Source organism: Gobio gobio (assembly GCF_949357685.1).
Source record: "Gobio gobio genome assembly, chromosome: 17".
NCBI classification, from domain to species: domain Eukaryota; kingdom Metazoa; phylum Chordata; class Actinopteri; order Cypriniformes; family Gobionidae; genus Gobio; species Gobio gobio.
In genome coordinates, this window is record NC_137110.1 from 14,124,237 (window position 1) to 14,144,077 (window position 19,841).

A 19,841-nucleotide genomic window follows, 5' to 3' on the forward strand; every position below is an offset into this window, starting at 1 on the left:
CTCGTGCAACTTAATGGATAAAAACAACTCATTTCCACCACTTAAGAAAAAAATCATGCTTTGGTAAGTCATGACATGAAAAGATGAAATTATGACATACTGAAGTTATATTTATGAGATGAAAAGTTGAAATTATCACGTAAAAAGTCAGTTATGACAGGCATGACACAAGTCAGTATTATGACATGACTAAATCAAAATGATCTGTCGTAATTATGACTGTCATTTCAACTTTTTATCTCATAATTATGACTTAGTATGTCATAATTTTGACTTTCTCATAATTATGATATACAAGAGAATGTTTTTTTTGTGGCAAAAATGGGCTTCCATAGAAAACAGTCTTTAAACTGCAATGTACTACAGCGTGAATTTGTGTGTTTGAATGTGTATGTTAGTGAGTGTATGTGAAATATCATATCTGGTTGGTAGTCAGCAGATCATAGGCAAAAGGGTATTAATAGATACTGAGAGCGTGTTGAACAGACTGGCATCTCTTTGTGAATATGGCTAAAAGAGGCAGATTCAACAGATTCCCACTCCCCCTGTTCGCCCTCTGTCACACACACACACTTTCTGTTATTTCGGCTGTCTTGTTAATGCCATGTGCATGCGAGTTTATTTGTGTGCTTTTTGGAACCTATGATGCCATTGCACTAAAATCTTAACACTCCGACCGCAGTGGCTTACAAGAAACCCTTTACATTTTTTTTTTTTGCCCCCAAACCTAATGCGTCCACAGTTTACTGTTATCCCTTTTAGTGAAAGATGGAATAAGGATTCATGGCTTATAATGTGTCAGTGGCAGGATAGTTTTGGTATGGCAGTTGTTCATCTGGAGAATGAACAGAGATCAGGTAGAAATGAGCTGAGCATATAAAACAAGGCCTTTGATCAGCCATTTGATACCCATTTATGCTGGTTTGCAGCTTGCATTAATTTCTGTTGATAAGTGGGAACATTGCTGTGCATAATTTTGGATTTAATTTAATTGTAAGGGCAGCACAATCACAAGGGTCACCTTAGACCCTTTGACCTTTGACCTCAGCAAAGATAAAATACTGTCAGCCGGTCATTATCACAAAATAAACTTTGACAGGTGCAGGCATGAAACTTGAGCAGTATAGGAAATCGGTTAACTGGGACAATGGACAATTAGGTTACACTTTATTTTGATAGTCCACTTCAGACATTCTACTAACTATAACTTTGCAACTACATGTCAACTAACTCTCATTAGAGTATTAGTAGACTGTTAGGTTATGGTTAGGGTTATGGTTGTTAAACGAAGTTGGCATGATGTACGTGCACATTTACTTATAGTCTGTGTTGGGGGAGCATCAAAATAAAGTGCGTTTTGACGCAGGGTCCGCTTGTTTGCACGCCTTCCGCCACTTGGCTCGATCCAGGGCATCATCATCTACTAATACTCTTAATGACTGGTAGTTGACATGTAGTTGCAAAGTTTCTTATAGTTAGTAGAATGTATAAAGTGGACTATCGAAATAAAGTTACCGAAAATGATATGGTATTTGACAACAGAAATTTGGAGGAAAGTATTACAGAGAGCTATAAGTCGCAGTAAAAGGGAAGTAGCAACTGACATTTTTTCCATGACATACACTATATTGTCAAAAGTATTGTGACACTCCTCCAAATAATTTAATTCAGGTGTTCCAATCACTTCCATGGCCAAAGGTGTATAAAATCAAGCACCTAGGCATGCAGACGCTTCTACAAACATTTGTGAAAGAATGGGTCACTCTCAGGAGCTCAGTGAATTCAAGCATGGTACCGTGATAGGTTGCCACCTGTGCAATAAGTCCATTTGTGAAATTTCCTCACTACTAAATATTCCACTGTCATCTGTTAGTGGTATTATAACAAAGTGGAAGCAATTGGGAACAACAGCAAGTCTAAGTGGTAGGCGACGTAAAATCACAGAGCGGGGTCAGCACATGCTGAGGCATACTGCAGAGTCAATATGAGGCCTACAGACCTCCAAACTTTGTGTGGCCTTCAGATTAGCTCAAGAACAGTGTGTATAGAGCTTCATGGAATGGGTTTTCATGGCCGAGCAGCTGCATCTAAGCCTTACATCACCAAGTGCAATACAAAGCGTTGGATGCAGTGGTGTAAAGCATGCCGCCACTGGACTCTAGAGCAGTGTGTTCTTGCCTGACTGCATTGTGCCAAGTGTAAAGTTTGGTGGAGGGAAGATCGTGGTGTGAGGTTGTTTTTCAGGGGTTGGGCTTGGCTCCTTAGTTCCAGTGAAATGAACTCTTAATGCTTCGGCATACCAAGACATTTTGGACAATTTCCTGCTCCCAAGTTTGTGGGAACAATTTGGGAATTGCCCCTTCCTGTTCCAACATGACTGCACACCAGTGCACAAAGAAAGGTCCATAAAGACATGGATGAGCAAGTTTGGTCTGGAGGAACTTGACTGGCCTGCACAGAGTCCTGAGCTCAAACTGGTAGAACACTTTTGGGATGAATTAGAGCGGATACTGCGAGCCAGGCCTTCTTGTCCAATATCAGTGCCTGACCTCACAAATGCGCTTCTAGAAGAATGGTCAAAAATTCCCATAAACACACTCCTAAACCTTGTGGAAAGCCTTCCCAGAAGAGTTGAAGCTGTTATAGCTGCAAAGGGTGGGCCAACTCCATATTAAACCCTACAGATTAAGAATGGGATGTCATTAAAGTTTGTGCATGTAAAGGCAGGCGTCCCAAAACGTTAGGCAATATAGTGTATTTCCAAGAAAATGGAAAAAAAGTTAGGGTTCATCGGTTGTTGATTGGATGAAGGCTGGGATTTAAGCAGACTAAATACAATAAGACCAATAACATGCACTTAGAAAATAGATTTTCATTTTAATTCAATACATTTTAATTCAAATGAAAATAAATTCCTGTGTTTGGAGCATGAATAGCATTATTTTTGCCCTATTGTGCAACAGTGAAAATCGATAATACACATTGAGAAAATGAGACTGCTTATTTATTTTAAAATAAATGTGTTCTCATATCTAAATATCTCAAGTTCAATATAATGGCAGGTCCAGGTTTTAAAATGACAAGCCATTATTGAAAGGAAATACACATTACAAGAGTATGATTACATGTCAAAATCTCAAGGATTTGTCATTTAAGAAAAGAGAAATTCTTTGCTCCGCCTTGGTCTCAGTTTCATTTCAACACTCTTAAATGAGTATCTTTCCCCTGTGCGATAGTCCGTCAGGATGTACCAGGTGCCCCAGTAGATGCCATCTGTGATGCCGCTGTAGCGCCCGTGGTAGTAGCGTCCATTAAGGTTAGCGGCCAAACAGGAATCAAACCACCAGCCTGCACCATAGTAACGGGCACAGTTACCAGCAGTGTATCGATCATGATCCCGGTCATATGTACTGAAAGCTCTGCCGTCGTGATTGTACTGTTTGCTATAACTGAATGCATTGCCAGCATCGCCATGGTAATCCCGAGCAGTTAGGCGGAACCTTATGGAGAAAATATCACATATGCATCATAATAAGAAATTAAATTGATTTCCATCTATTTGATACAAATGTTTTGTCAGCAGCTTCTGACACTAGATTTTAGATCTGTGTGTGTGTGTGTGTGGATATACCTCTGGTTTTCTCCTGCCACTTTAAAGGTGTTATAGTTAGCATGACGTGTCTGTTCATGCCAGTCTTGGAGAGTGATGCGGAGCATGTGATGCCCACTTGCGGTTAACGCGGACAGAACTGCATTCCCTAACCAGTGCTCTGTCAGCGGGGAGCCAAATCCATCACGGTACTCCTGCCAGGTTCGGTTAAAGTCAATTTGTCCATCAAACCGCCGCTGGAACACTGTCCATCCCCCACCAGCGGAAACCATGTCACAGACAGCCTGGAAGAGACAAATAAAAAAGAAATCATATGTAGTGCTGCCCCTCAAAATATTACACTTTACACATGAACACTTAAAAAAAATTAAACTTTTTTTTGGTCCATACAATGCCAGCCATTGGGGTTCAATGTGTTTCGTACCCCACATAACATTTTTCATTTTGAATTTCCATTTTTGGATGAACTATCCCTTTAAGTCACACTGGACATGCGTTAAATATTAGTGGAATAGATTGTACCTCTAATGCTGGTCGCTTTGGATCTGGCTGTATGGTGTAGATCCCGTTCTCTTTGATTCCTAATTGGTAGATCTCATGACAGTCTTGATGGTAAAGCCCTGCAGAGGGAGGCACTGCCATACAGACCCAAACAAAACATCTGTGAACATTTGTGCGATAAATGAGTCTGACCTACTACTATGCTGGAACAACATAGGGTGTTTGTTCTGTGTGTATGTATTTGTCTATCTGTCTGTGTATAGCTCACCTGTAGGAGTCCTTGGTTTTAGGCCATTGGGTTTAGAATGTGTGATACTTTTCAGCAACAGCAGCAAGTCTTTCTCCCCATTTTTGCCCACTACACTTTCTTAGATTGAGAAACAGAAAGAGTGTGTCCCTTAGTCAAAAAAAAAATAAAGACATTTCTATGTGATTCTTATTAGATTTTCTGTCATGATTTGGAACCAAATAAATGGGAATGGACATTTTCTTATAGAATTCTAGCATAAAACAGAACACACAATTATGTGAATATGTTATTATTTAATTGATTATTTGCTAGTTGACTATTTCAGGATGGTTGGAGTTTGTTGTGGGGTTATACAAAGGTTAGAGAAAGGTGAGAGGGTCAAATTGAGGCTGTCAAGGGTCAGTTTTCTCACATTCCTAAGAACACCTCTGTTTGCTGAGTGTAAATTGGGTGTTAACTTAATTGAGAAAACGGCAGATATGAAGGACTCGATGAATGATGAAAAGAAAGAGTAGTTAGTCCGTTAAACATATTGAAAGCACACATTAATGTGCTTTATTTAAGCTAGTCCTCATTTAAGAAGGAACTGTACGTGTTTAAGGAGATGTGATTGGCATATGTTGTGGAATATAATAACCAAGTCTGGTGGACATCTCTCTGAGTCTCTGACTATGGCAGTGGAGGTCACATTCTGTCAGCACTGCTGCCATAAGAGCCAGAAAGGCTACTAGTGAATCAGACCCATCTCCCTGACTCACAGCCACTGATTCATGTTGCAGCATACAGCGCTGCAGCTGGATGAGACGTTCAGATGTGTCAGACACCTGCAGGGCATATACACACATACACAGACATAAAAACACCAAGTAATCTCAGTCATAATATTTCACATTGTATACAAAGTCTCCATATGTATAACATATTAACTGTAAGTGTCAATATTAACAGAGATAATAGTATAGAGTAGTTAATGTTATAATTCATGAAATATTTTATGACCTTGACCAAAAATAACACAGATGCTCCCTTAAACGTTTAATAGTCTAGGACTCCAAGACAGGTTGTTAACACTTCCGTGGTCGCAAAAATTGCTCTAATTAATGGAGAAACTGAATGAATTTTTTTTTCTCGATGTGGTAATCCTTCATAGTTTATAAACTTATTTATATAGCTGTCTATATAAGGGATTTAGGGATTTGTGCTGTTGAATTTAACCAGTAGCTATTAATTGTTATTCAACAGGTGATTACTGAAAACAGGAATGGATTTCATATCCTAATATTTTAATCCACAACTCATTTTTTATTATACAATTAGTTTACATAAAAACAACAAATATTAGAAAAAGATGTTTAAATGCAAAATACATTAAAATATAAGAAACACTTTACAATAAGGTTCCATTTGTTATCATTAGTTAACATGAATTCATATTCATTTCTACATTTACTAACATATTATTAAAATCGAAAGTTGTATCTGTTACTATTAGAACAAAAATAGAATAAAAAACAATAAACAACTGCATTTTTATCATAATATTAAACATTTTAGCTAATGCATTAACTAATGTTACTTAAAAAGACCCTGTAAAGTGTTGCCAAAAATATTTGTGCCCATGCAGTAATACGCTCTCAAAACCAGAGATCATGTTCACGTATAGGTAATGCTTACCTGTGCGTTTTTGCGGTTCTCTGGAGTCTTTCTGAGCCGCGAGTCCTGAGGGTGATGTATTTTAGGGGGTGATGCTGTTGCGCTGCAGCTTCCCTCACATTTGCTGTTGGGGGGCTCGGCCACCAGGATGTCCCTCTGACACAGCACACATACACACATCATGTACGTTCCCAGCAAAAACAGGGGCACAACACGCACACACATGCTGCTCAGGCCGCCACAGGAGTCCAAAGAGATTGTCTGCACCTGCTCCCTCTCTTTTCCCTCTCTTCTACTGCTTTCAAATATTAATGTCAATGGGATTTTCTCTAGCAATGCTCCTGTGTCTCTGTCTTTTCTTCTCTCTTCAGATCTGAAGTTACAAGCAGTATCATCTACAGTCTATCAAGTCCTACACATTGTCTTTCCTTCTCACGATGTGTTCATCAGAGTCTCCTTTCCTGTTTTTCTCTTTTATTTGATCTTCTCTTTCCCTCCCTCTCGCTCTCCTGCGCACTCCCTTCTGTTTGTGAGGCTCTTTTGGCTCAGATTCCTAGATAACTGCAGCTCTTTGCTGTCTGACATGCACTGGTAAACCCACCCCCTAAAACACACACAAACACACTCGTACCTATACGTTTACACACACGTGCAAACACTCACCGGCTAACTGATCGCATTAATTTCCCCCATCAAATCCATCTAGAATCAACAAATAATCACACACTTTCATTCAATCACATTCAAAAAGAAAGACATCCTCATCAGGTGTTAACTCTGCCTCTTCACTGTGTGTGTGTGTGTGTGTGTGTGTGTGTGTGTGTGTGTGTGTGTGTGTGTGTGTGTGTGTGTGTGTGTGTGTGTGTGTGTGTGTGTGTGTGTGTGTGTGTGTGTGTGTGTGTGTGTGTGTGTGTGTGTGTGTGTGTGTGTGTGTGTGTGTGTGTGTGTGTGTGTGTGTGTGTGTGTGTGTTTACTGAGTTTGTTAAGGGTCATACAAACTTGGAATTCCTCTTTTAACACTCTTATTAAAAGACATGCGCTCTAATATATAAATATATATAAACCCACCTGGGCAGGGAAGGACAAAACTCTTATGAATAGGATGACCTCTGCTACACTTTGACCTTTAACCTTTTTCTGTCTGCAAGTGGAAGGCGCTAGACCTATTTTATTGAGAGGTGTTTGCTCTTTGTGTGCATGTGTGCAACAGGAAGTGGCTATAACAATTGTGTAATTGTTAATGTGCTAACATGTTACAGTCAATGTATGGCTCACCTGTTCAACTCTTTGGGGTGGATATAATGAAGATGAAAAATCTCTATTATGGGAGATTTCACATCAAAGTGTAATTCAATGGGGTGCAGCAAGGTAGATATGAGTTAATGATTTCTAATGAAGTTCAGAGGTCTGTGGTCTGTTATTATCTGTGATGCATACAAAAGTTGAACATCTTGTATACATATACACAATCACAACACAAACCATTATCAGTAGATAGACTGCCATCTAGTGCTGAATGAATGGGATGATGGCATTTAGAGGAGATTTTCAATGATTTTGAAAATATTGAAAGTATTTTCTTATGTTTTGTTTTTAGTAAACTGCAGTGTTGCAGAATAATGATCTCCCACAAGCTGATATGGTGGCCACAAATTATCCAGGTTCATACTTATTCAGGTTAGATAGTATTGTTGGTAGTTATTGTATATTAATGAATAGTTTTATTAGTTATTAACTCGTTTGGAGAATAGCTTCTCCATTTCTGACCAACACAACAAAAATCACACACCTTTTTAAATCAGCAAGTGACTGAACGGCAGTGAATTTAGGATTTGAGAATTTTTTTATGTTTACTAAGATATCTAAATACAATTGAACAGTTAACCCGCTTTAGGTATAAACAAAGATGCTGAATATATTAGCCTTTATCTTAGAGCACACTAATATGAATTTACCAGAATAATTAATATTGCTTGCATTTTCTTCGCTTACATAGGCTTGAAAATCACATTTATGATTTTATTTATACGTTCCCAGAGAAGTTGGTTGCATCATTATAGATGTGAAAAACAATTATTTAGATATTCTTTTGATGTATTTTTGTTTGTATTAACCAAAACTGTTTCTAGTAGAACTGAATATATAAATGTACTCTTTAGCGACCCCTGAAGTTATTAAAGAGGCGCATGCCAAAAGATGGGGTGGAGTTCCTGCATGCAACATTTAGAAAAAAATGGAGAAATGTCCTATTGTTAGACTTGCTTTTAAACAAAACTTTAAATCATTATCATTTACTCTGTATTTAGAGTCATTTAAACTAAATGGCTGATGCCCTTATAGTTTTTATAGTCTCTAAATGAACCAAGCTTTGTCTAGATTGTCACAATGCCAAGAAAGTTTTACAGTTTATCTCTAATCAGTCATTTTTACCACTAAATAAACAAATTCAAAGTGCAGTAAAGAGCCTCGATGTTAACTATGTCCAGATGCTCTAGTAACGAGTAATCAGATACATTCAAATTCTAGCAACTGGTGCACAACACCTTTGATAAAATAAAACCATTTAAAAGTGTGTTTACTTTTATAATGTGTCGTAAAATAGCATATCAAACACACGTTTCATGTCTTTATTTGCGCAAAAATCCAGTTTCACAAATAGGTGCACAGAAGAATACAGTGTGAAGTCACCAGGAAAGAGAAAAGAAAAGGTTTGCCAACATACACAGACAGCCACGCGAGGGCGTTTAATGTGTTAGTTGAGAGAAATTAAACTGCTTGAATCTCGAAAGCGTTTGGTAATCGCGGACGGTGTATTCATTTTCCAGAATCCTTACTTTCTAAATTGTCATAGCAAGTTTATTGCAGGAACTGTCTGCATATCTATCAAAAGATTTTCGTTCGTAAAGAAGGTGCCCCTACCCAAAATCGCAATGCATTATGTGGGCAATATCTTTTCTTTGCTTTCTCGCGCCACAGTTTTGCATTTATTTGATCACTTTTGCACACTCGCGGAAAGAGCAGCTTTTACATTTCCCCTATGAGTCATTTAAAATCGTAATGTATGTTAAATTAACAAGATAATAGCTCCTAAAGTCGTGGAAGAAAGCACAACTCCACAAGCGCCTCTGCAGACTGTGTTATTGTTTTCAATCACGTCCGCGTATCGCAGTTAAATCTGATGATTCAAAACTCTGAGATGATGCTCGAGTCTCTGAGCTGATATTCTCGCTTTCTCTGAAAAAAGACACACATACGCATTAAGTTTGATCATGTCTGCTGAGGTCGAAGAGTCAGCACCCGCCCAAACCCCTACTCCTGCAGCAACCAAAACGAAGAAGGCGTCGGAGAATAAGGCAAAGCCTGCCGTGACTGCTTCTCCAGCTAAAAAGAAGAAGAAGAATAAGAGCAAGGGGCCCGGGAAGTACAGCCAGCTCGTCATTGGTGCCATCCGAACCCTGGGCGAGAAAAACGGCTCATCGCTTTTCAAGATATACAATGAGGCGAAGAAAGTGAGCTGGTTTGACCAGCAGAACGGTCGCATGTATCTGCGCTATTCCATTCGCGCGCTCCTGCTCAACGACACGCTCGTGCAGGTGAAGGGACTGGGGGCCAACGGCTCATTCAAGCTCAATAAAAAGAAATTTGAGAAAAAGACAAAGAAAAGTGCCACCAAGACGGTAAAGCCTGCCAAGTCGGCGTCCAAAAAAGCCGTGACCAAGAAAGTGAGTGCGAAGAAGAGCGCCATTAAAAAGAGCCCCGTTAAAAAGAAGACCACGAAGAAGACTGTTAAGAAGGCGGCTGCCAAACCGAAGAAAGCAGCTGCAAAAAAGCCAAAAGTCGCGGTGAAGAAGGCAACCAAGGCAAAGAAATCAAAATAGACGTTCAGTGGAATTGGAAAATTATATTTTTGTATATCTTCTTGGCAAAACAGAGTGTGGGGAAATGTTTTTTGATATTCCTTTGACTAGGCTATATTTGAAAAATATCGCTGTTGTTGATTTTAAGCTGGAGCTAATTTGGGGTTTGATGTAGTTTTTTCTCTCTAGAAACTGCTTTTTAGAGACACACCTACTTTAGTTTCTGCGCTGCTGCAAGACGTCATGCTTGTTTGATGTACTAAACAGGATGCTTGCTAGACGAGCAACGCTTTGTAAATATAAGCAAAGCTTTGGAACATTTTTTTTTTTTTGCATATGCATTGTTTCTGGACTGCAAAAGCAACAAACACACTGAATATGTCCAATAAACCTCTTATTTTTAAATACAAATGACTGCAGCCTTCTTGATGCATGAAAAATTCTGACGCATTTTAACCTAATTTAAACAGACATACGATACATTTGATTAATGAATCAATTTTATTTGATTATCATGAGCAGTTTTGTAAACAGTAAAAATGGCAACACAAAAATAAATTGAAGTCATCAGGGCAAAAAATTTAAAAGTTATATGTCATTATATATGTTTTGTACCCTCATTAAAAATCTGAATTTGAATATGATCTAAAAATATTAGGGGGTACAGCAACGAAGACAAAAGAGTACTGCATATACAAATAAAATAAAAAACCTGTGCAGAACTTCCTCTTCTAAAACTTATAGGCCAAGCAAAAATATAATAAGTCTATCAAATATGTCTACAGGCAAGCACTATTCTTAATGCAAAAAAACACAATTACAATTAGGCATAACAATATCATATACAATTTCTAAATAACAGAGCACAACTAGATAGAATGGAAACAAAATAACAAAGATAAAGCATAAAGATAAAGGAGAATCTCTTTTCCCGGGTCTTCCAATAGTTTAAATTTCTTCAATAAACCAAGTCTTCTTCCACTTTTGGCCAGAGGAGAACTGGCACCCCGACTGAGCCTGGTTTCTCCCAAGGTTTATTTTTCTCCATTAGGTCACCTAATGGGGTTTTGGTTTCCTTGCCACTGTTGCCTCTGGCTTGGCGTGCTCAGTTGGGGACACTAAATTTTTCAACTAAACATCGAAATACATCTAAATAATAAACTAAATTAACCATTTAAACTAAATTACTGATCAAATTATTGATCTAAAGCCCACACTGTCACTGTATGATACTTGAAATTTTTCCAGAATGGCTATACAGCTGAATAAAATTATGCTGCATTATTTTCCTGTTTAACACTGTAAAGCTGCTTTGAAACAATCTACATTGTTAAAAGCGCTATATAAATAAAGTTGACTTGACTTGACTTGACTTTTTAAATTTACCATTCTTAAAGATTGACAGAAAATCCTAAATTCTTTCTCAAAACAGAAAACAAAGGCTTTATTTTAAGGCATTTACATTTATGATACAATTTCCCCAAAATAAAAATATTGTTAATATTGAAACTGAATGTGTAGCTACATCTTCCAATAGGCTATTATTCCAAATTGTATATAATTTTTTAGAAATTTAAGGAATCAAATTAATTGTAATTTCTACAGGTAAACATGTGGTTTATTGTTTATTTGTGTGGCCCTGCAAGAGAAGTTTGAGTTTCAACAACAATCAGTGCATCTATTTCCGAATCACTGTAAACTACAGCAATTTCAAGGTATGCATCTCGATGTCATATGTAACAGTTACACCATTTCAACATTGTATATCGTCACCCCCATTTAGTGAAAAGTTGGTATCTTCCGATGAGTGGCGTTACTCGCGGAAGTCGCCCGGTGTGTTTGTAGTACTTCCGTCTTCTGCTCCAACGGGTACACAGAAATGGTAGGATTTCCTTTTAGCACTTCGGAAAAAAATATTTTTTTTTTTGCATATATATGTATTTTTATTAAACGAATGATAGCGTCGTTGTGTCGCAAATGTCTGATTGCTGGTGTTTGTTTCTGCGTTGAAATGAAGTTGCTCATAATCGGCACGTAGTGCTAAATCTCTGGCTAACATCCCCACCCATATTCCCCAGTCGCGGGTAGACTGATAGTTATTTGACGTTTCACATTTAGTATGTAACTTAGTAACATTGCCAGCGCTTTGTAATCTAGGGTTTGTGTATTACAAGCAAGCCAACTCAACATTGTCCTCTTTTCTTAACAGCGAGCATATACTTATTAGGCAGCCCTTTATTATCAAGTATGTTTCTCGTTCTGCTACACATTTTCATTCTTCAGTATTGTTACACTTTTGTATAAACGGGTGTAGAAGTGCACATCTGTCGATCTGGTTGCTGTTTACTCCAGTTCATTGCTTTTTATGCACAACACAAATGACAGTACAACATGTAATATAGGTGCTCGGCGCAGCTATTCACTATTACAACATTTGCCACACAACAATATTAACTTGCCTTAGAAATATTAATTATGTGTACAGACAACTGTACGTTTCAGTGTCTAGTTCGACGAAGTGAGCTCTTTCTAATGTCAAGGAAGCCCACAGGGTCAGTGTTTAAAAAAAAAAAAAGTAACATTTTTCATGTAGAAGGGTTTGCACTTCCTCCATGACTTGCATTCAAGTTCAGGAAGTGACAGGTTTCAAACAGTCTATGAAGGGATCCATGGTGTTTGCAGATTGACTCTGATTCACTTAGTAATGTGTAGAGCATAGGTTTTTTTTTTTCGGAGGGCTTGTGGAGGGAGTGCAGTATCCCAAGAATTCCCCTGCAGGTTCAGGCGTGTGTGTGTGTAGAACAAATACAGTAGAAGTTGTGAGCCACTTGCTTGCTGTGATGTTGCAGGCATGGTTCATCACTCTGCTGAGTATTGATTCAGTTTGATTTGTTTTGTCAGACGGCGACTCTGCGTCCGTACCTGAATGCGGTGCGTGCTACACTGCAGGCAGCTGTCTGTCTGGAAAACTTCTCCTCACAGGTGGTTGAAAGACACAACAAACCTGAGGTTGAAGTCCGGTTAGTATACGTGACTATTGTTTGCATATGTGTTTTATTCATATAGGTGAGTGGCCTACATGACCTCATCTTAAAGTGCAATATGAGCCATTAGGCTATAGATATAGCATAAGTTTGCGGTTTACAGCACATGTGTGTATGCTTTACCATTTTTGTCTGATCATCTCACCAGGAGCAGTAAAGAGCTTTTGCTTCAGCCTGTTGTGATCAGTAGGAATGAAAAAGAGAAAGTTCTAATTGAAGGTTCCATCAACTCTGTGCGAGTCAGCATTGCTGTCAAACAGGCAAGTACATTCGTGGTTTTGCTCTAAACTCATTCTTCCTGTCCTTTCTGAGATGTCTCAGAGTCTTTAAATATGAATGTTGAAAATGCAACTAATAATACAAAAAGAGAAGTATTGTGGTGGTGGTGACCATACAAGCAAGGGAGGTTGGTTTCACTCTGACTCAATAATATGAACACATTCAGTCCACAGAATTTGGCAAGCCAGTGGTTCTCAAACCAGGGGGCCACGGCAAACTTCCATGGGGCCCACAGGATTTAAATTATTATTGATATTAAAATAATTAAAATAATTTAACTCCAATCTAAATTAAAATATTAAAAAGCACTAACAATCAAGATGTAATCATGGTTGGTTAATGTATCAATTAGAAATGTGCCTGTATAAGGTAATGCGGTATATCACGATAATGAACATGCCCGATATTGTTATCATGGGCACATCAAAATACAGTGAATAATTATTTATTATGAATTATTCCGATTTTTAGAATGCATTTTAAGAATACTTTACCCATTAATCAAAGAGGCACGCGCACTGATGTAAACAAGCCCAACGCGCATGAGCAGTGCATGGCGGGACGAGTGAAGGAGACGCGAATGAAAGTGCACATTCACATTCTCCTGACCACTGATCTATATAAATGACTGGATTGCTCATCGCGTTCTAAACTGCCATCAGGCAGTGAACTATTCCCTACCAGCAGAGGGCATCATTGACGTACAGCCAAAACATTGACCTAAAATCACACGATTTGCAGCATCTCAGTCTCACAGGATCAGTTTTACGATATATGTATGAGCATTTTCTTGTGGTGTCCCCCTGAGCACTTGGTGGCCCTACGCGTAGCGCATGATGCGCGTGGTGGGAGCGGCGGCACTGAACGTATATCTGTGTTTAGCTGCAGAAATGGATTAGAATAGCTTATATAATAAATATTAATACAAGCCTCTATATTGCACTATATTGTATTACAATTCAAAGTTTGCCATCATCTCGGAAATAAAGCAGTCAGCGTTATCTGCCCAAATAAGTTATGTATATTTTATTTCCTGATTGAGCAACATCTATTTCAGACTCTTAAAGACAAATACAAATTTATGCCATTGGTTTCCATATGAGTATAAGTGTTATATGAGTATTCCATAAGTGTTATGTATGCCGTGTTATTTATTTAATCATCGTTTAAATCATGAACTGCTTCAAAATGCATGCTGTTAACGAAAATCATTGTTGAAACATTTGCGGTTAGCCTAGGCTACATAATACTCTAAGGCTGACTCGTTAGTAGGGCTGGGCGATATATCGCATGACATTGTTAGGCGCATCTCGTCAGCAAAGCCGGTTCCTTGATTAGTAGTAAATCGCCATCACCTGCTTTCAGATAGAGCGGCATTTACTACACAGAGCCGTAGTTCACTGACAAGCTGAGCCATATCGCATTAATTATCACGGACGTATCGCCTGCGATAATTAATGCGATATGGCTCAGCTTGTCAGTGAACTACGGCTCTGTGTAGTAAATGCCGCTCTATCTGAAAGCAGGTGATGGCGATTTACTACTAATCAAGGAACCGGCTTTGCTGACGAGATGCGCCTAACAATGTCATGCGATATATCGCCCAGCCCTACTCGTTAGGCAAGGTTTTCTCAGTAAAATCATATAATTCCCTACTGATTCAATAGAACGCGTGAGCTTATTAGGGAATACCAACATGGTGGCGCGACGGCTTCACTTTACATCATGATCAATCCAGTCATTTATAGATCAGTGTCTCTGACAGCAGATGATGCTGATGGAACAGCAGAAATGCAGCCGTTTCCTTGGTAACCCTCGTAAACAACGCAGACTCGCGCTACTAAACAGTATTTAAATGTTTCAAACAGTCATTCAGTTTTCTGTATTCGCTACGGTGCTCATCACATCACCTAATACTTAAAGACTTAAGGCTATTTATTTTCAAACATTTTATATTTTAATCTGGACTACATGCCCTAGATATTATTTGAATATGTTCTGATACTTTATTGTTCAGTCACACTTTACATTAAGGCTCCATTATTTAACATTAGTTAATTCATTAGTTAACAAACTGACAGTGAAAAACACTTCTAAAGCATGTATTAATCTTGGTTAAATGTAAATGTAACATTTAATTTATTTAACATTTAATAACGCATTACTAAAATCAAAAAGTTGTAACTGTATTATTTAATGGACCTGAGCTAACACTAACTAACAGTTGCTTTTTTTAAACTAAGGTTATCAAAGAATAATAACTTCTGTAAAAAATGTAGCTATTTGCTCTTTGTTAATGCATTAACTAGTGAGACCTTATTGTAAAGTGTTACTGTTTGAAATATTTGTTTACTTCATACATTTTTGTGTATTGCTTTATTGTATTTAAATATTCGGGTCTTTTTGTTATAAGAAAGTTATTAAACCTGTTATATTATGACAACTCTTTTTTTGCAACTAATGTCAATATTGTGATAATACCGTATACCGCGATAAAGCTTCAGCAATTAATCGCAACATGAAAATTTGATACCGTCACATGCCTAGTATCAATACTCCCAATTTATGTTAATAAAAAAAGCAGTTACAACAATCATAATTACACCAGAAATACAAAAACATATCTTATCCTGTATCGTTGTGTTGAAAACCACAGGTATAGGCCATTATATGAGTTCTGCATACTATATATTCCATTAGAACAAGCTAAGAATCCAGTCTAATGAGTTGTTTATATCTTTAATGGTCTGTGATTGGATGATGCTCCTCGACTGGTCCATTGAAGGCTGATGAGATCGAAAAGATCCTGTGTCACAAGTTCATGCGCTTCATGATGATGAGAGCCGAGAACTTCTTCATCCTGCGCAGAAAAGCCGTGGAGGTAAAGGAAGAGCAAAGAGACTTACAACAACACTCTTTCTATTGTTACAGTTTTTCACAATTGCTTAAACACATTTCTTGAAACCTTCACCCATTTTCTCATAGCATTAAACACAAAATCAAATCTTCAAAACCCCTGACTCTTATGGCAAAATCAAACAATCAGCTCAAAATCAAACAAAAGCTTTCAGACTATACACACATCAGTCAATATATAAACACTACAGAGCATTCATTAGACACTACATCAAAAAATGGGGAACACAGCATCCATTTGCAATTACGTAAAAATGTGTAGTAATAGCAACTTAGTTAGGTGAATATATTGTATACTATATGTACTGCAAGTGTAGTATTGTATTTAATATTGAATAGTGTTGAATGTCTGTATATTCAGCACTTGCATACTGTAAAAATGCAGTAGCCTAAATGCAAAAGTCCAGAAACTAAATGAAAAGCATGTTACATTCAAGACTGGATCCGGCACACCAGAGGGTTTTTTCCTTTGCCTGGCAAGGGACATCATTGGCTGTCACTCCATCCTCTTTCTCCTCGTCCACCACCTCTTTCACACACTCTTCCTCCTCTGCCTCACAGATTGTTTCCATCCATTGTTCATGTCAACACTCTTATATTTTGTACTGTTGGTGTACATCAAAAGCAACAAGTGAAAACATTTAATCTTGTGTAAAGGATGACAACTGAGTTGTAGTTGTGTTTAACTTTTGCCACTTGTGTTTACTGTTTTGCAACAAGTACATGACAGTGCAAAATTTGTTTTAGTGAGTGATTTATTCGACAAATGGGTTCAGACCATTGAGAATTTGGTTCAGAGAATGGGGTTTAGTGTCTTAGCAATTGTGAAAAACTAAAAAGCCTGGTGTTTGCAATGCGTGTGTCATTTTGCTTCACGTTTTTCACTGATTGTTTACAGGACTGTTTTTTAATAATCTATAATAGCATCTTGCTAACAAACATCTAAAGTTCTCTGTTGTGAAACGTTCACTCGTAATTTGAATATTTTGTAATATTCACCTTCTTTTTTTGTGTCAGGGATATGACATCAGTTTCCTCATTACTAACTTCCACACAGAACAAATGTACAAGCATAAGTTAGTGGACTTTGTCATCAATTTCATGGAGGAGATTGATAAGGAAATCAGTGAGATGAAACTATCAGTCAACGCCAGGGCTCGCATAGTTGCAGAGGAGTTCCTCAAAAATGTGAGTCTTTCTGTAATATGATTTAATAGAATGAAAATTTCACTGTCACACCTATAAGCTTTCTTACTCTATATTCTTTCGGTGCTCAACAGTTCTAGGAAATGGATCAGAACACCCTCTGCTGGCTGCAATACCTGTGTCACCTTGGTCACCAGAAAAGCCGATGGAGAGTTTTGGGGCCAGTGGGGAAGTAGTTAAGGTGCGATTTTGATTCCTGGACCACCACCAAAGGTGGAACAGCTGGATCCAGAGGGTGCCGTCTGTCAGGAATGAATTCAGAGTATTGCAGTATTGTAATTCAAGAGCAAAGTGATGGATTTCACAGACGGGCACGGTACTCCTTTTGTTCTGTTTTACTTCTTTGACTCTTTTTGTCAGTCTCTCTTTTTTTTTTTTTACTTTTGCTAATGGCCTAATTTTGTTTTAAAAGTATTTTGTTCTTCACACTCTGCAATTCCATTAGTGTATTCTGTCTCTTTTCATCTTATCCCAGATCCCTTTGTTATAATTTAGAAGTAGTAAAGCGCGCACAATGTTGCAATATTCTGAATATGCCTCAGCTTTTCCTTGTGCTCATGAATATTAATGAGTATGTACTGTACATATTTAAAAGGATAGACTCTTTTTACCTCTGCCTTTCTAACAAACCTTAAAATCAGGGCGGGTCTATATAGATGAAACCTCATCGATGGTCATGAGCACAAAGGAAAAATGTTGTTCCAATAATTTAAGCTGTTTGTTTCGTCAGTGTTTTTTATAATATGTCTACTGTGTTAAAATGACCATTTTTCATGTTGAGTTTTGATAAAAAATTAAAAGAAACTCATGCTGGTGCACATCTTACAAACCATATCATAATAATGATGCTAAATAAATCCCTTTATTGCTTGTATTGTATTGTATTGTGTTGTGTACTGTGGGAAATGAAAGCTCTTGGTTCATAGTTTTTTGCGGGAAGTATAGTTAAGCCGGTCTACTGTATATTTTGGATATTACAGTGTGTACAATGATGGCCCATATTTGAAGAGCCCGAGAAGGTCAGTAACTATTTGATATGCAGCAACCTATATTTTTCTGATATAAAAAAAAAAATTAAAAATCAGATCGTCACACGATCCCAATAGTAGATATAATGTAATCTATATACAGTATATAGATGTTTATATGCCTACAACTGAGATCAGATACCTTTCTTCTGTCACATGGTATATATAAGCTTAGTATTTTAATTAAGGTTCTAAGACATTGGTATAAGACCTTTTTTAACCTTTTATTTATTTTGATTTATTTGAAACTAATTTTTTAAAACAATTAATAGGGCTATGCTGTTTAAAGAGAATAATAAACCTCTATAATGCATATAATCATTTGAACTAGAGTTGACATTACACTTTTAAAAATAAAGGTTCTTCATTTGCATCAATGGCTCCATGAAGAACATTTAACATCCATGGAAACGTTCCGTAGCACATAAGTTGAAAAGATTCTTCAAATAAAAATGAATAATCCAAGTCAATTTATTTGAGAAGAGTTAAAATATCATTTTTCAATAGCTAATTTCTCTGAACACATTTACATAGGCGATGTTTGATCATATTCCGAATTAGGAAGTCATTATAGTGCAGCTAAAGATAAATTATGACCAGCAATGTTCATGGGCAACCCGACCCATCTCTATCACATTTTTTCAGCATACCACAGAGAAAAATATTTAATTGCAGTCATGTTCACATTTAGTGAGAAATAATACTAATCTATCCAATTGTCCTGTGTTGCTTATACAGTATTAGATGTTTGTTTTTAACATATGAATATATCAAACAAACTTGCACACTTTACAAAGAGCTTGCTTTCAAAGGTTACAAAATAAGATGTAAATGGTTTAGTTTTGCTTTTATAAATTACATGGTAATATTACAGATAAATTCATTTTCCTAAGTTGATTTGTGTGGTGGTGTTTTTTGTTGTCAATTTGTTTTGTGTCATATAGTATGTGTCAAGTTTACAGATTCAGAAAAGTGCCTAGATACATGTCATCACTCACATTACAAAACAAGATTACTTGTCAAATAAATAAATGAACGTGAAAATCATTTTTGTTCATGTGTAGAGATTGCAGAGTAATACACGACCCAGTAAAAATTACTTCCAGTAATCCTGAAAATAGGTTAAAGAAATAGTTCAGCTATAAATGAACATTCTGTCACCATTTTCTCACTTTCAGAGTTTCTTTCTTCTGTAAAATATAACCAAATATGTTTTGAATAATGTTGGTAACTGTTTCGGTGCCCTTCAATAGTATGGATGAAAGAACAAAAAACAATGAGACATTTCCCAAAATATCTTCTTTTATGTTCAACAGAAGAAAGTCATATTTGGAACGTGAGGTGAGTAAATGATGACGGAATTGTCATTTTTAGGTGAACTATCCCTTTAAGATAAATGTTAAAAGTGTGCCCTCTAAAAGCACAAGTGACCCAGAGTTACCGTGGTCTAGAACCGTCACCTCTTATATTTTGTTTTGTTTTTCAAAGGGCAGCTGC

At 37.3% G+C, this 19,841-nt stretch overlaps 3 protein-coding genes across 4 annotated transcripts; 2 read left to right on the forward strand and 1 right to left on the reverse strand.

Annotated features, from left to right (window-relative positions):
- Nucleotides 1-2,859: 2,859 nt before the first annotated feature.
- On the reverse strand, nt 2,860-6,521 carry LOC307140767 (fibroleukin). The gene is made up of 6 exons (XM_079840473.1): nt 6,036-6,521; nt 4,999-5,185; nt 4,380-4,478; nt 4,133-4,245; nt 3,632-3,894; nt 2,860-3,500 (listed from the first exon to the last, which is right to left on the reverse strand). Exons 1-6 carry the CDS (start codon nt 6,237-6,239, stop codon nt 3,152-3,154), a joined length of 1,215 nt encoding a protein of 404 aa, XP_079696599.1. The 5' UTR covers nt 6,240-6,521; the 3' UTR covers nt 2,860-3,151.
- Nucleotides 6,522-8,633: 2,112 nt separating this feature from the next.
- On the forward strand, nt 8,634-10,738 carry h1-10 (H1.10 linker histone). The gene has a single exon (XM_079840487.1). The coding sequence runs from the start codon at nt 9,284-9,286 to the stop codon at nt 9,890-9,892; it is 609 nt and encodes a 202-aa protein (XP_079696613.1). The 5' UTR covers nt 8,634-9,283; the 3' UTR covers nt 9,893-10,738.
- Nucleotides 10,739-11,692: 954 nt separating this feature from the next.
- Nucleotides 11,693-19,239, forward strand: arpc4 (actin related protein 2/3 complex, subunit 4). 2 transcript variants are annotated; one of them, XM_079840488.1, is made up of 6 exons: nt 11,693-11,753; nt 12,773-12,891; nt 13,064-13,175; nt 15,980-16,075; nt 17,128-17,298; nt 17,391-19,239. In XM_079840488.1, exons 1-6 carry the CDS (start codon nt 11,751-11,753, stop codon nt 17,394-17,396), a joined length of 507 nt encoding a protein of 168 aa, XP_079696614.1. In that variant the 5' UTR covers nt 11,693-11,750; the 3' UTR covers nt 17,397-19,239. The 2 variants fall into 2 exon arrangements, with proteins under 2 accessions (XP_079696614.1, XP_079696615.1); XM_079840489.1 differs by lacking the exon at nt 11,693-11,753 and adding an exon at nt 12,493-12,649.
- Nucleotides 19,240-19,841: the final 602 nt, after the last annotated feature.

Coding starts and splice junctions, on each gene's coding strand:
- LOC307140767 (XM_079840473.1), bottom strand. CDS start 6,239: ATGTGTGTGCGTGTTGTGCCCCTGTTTTTGCTGGGAACGTACATGATG. Junction 4,479..4,998: donor AGAGATGTCCACCAGACTTG/GTTATTATATTC, acceptor TCTCAATCTAAG/AAAGTGTAGTGGGCAAAAAT. Junction 3,501..3,631: donor GTGGCAGGAGAAAACCAGAG/GTATATCCACAC, acceptor TTTCTCCATAAG/GTTCCGCCTAACTGCTCGGG.
- h1-10 (XM_079840487.1), top strand. CDS start 9,284: ATGTCTGCTGAGGTCGAAGAGTCAGCACCCGCCCAAACCCCTACTCCT.
- arpc4 (XM_079840488.1), top strand. Junction 12,892..13,063: donor AAACCTGAGGTTGAAGTCCG/GTTAGTATACGT, acceptor TCATCTCACCAG/GAGCAGTAAAGAGCTTTTGC. Junction 13,176..15,979: donor TCAGCATTGCTGTCAAACAG/GCAAGTACATTC, acceptor GGTCCATTGAAG/GCTGATGAGATCGAAAAGAT.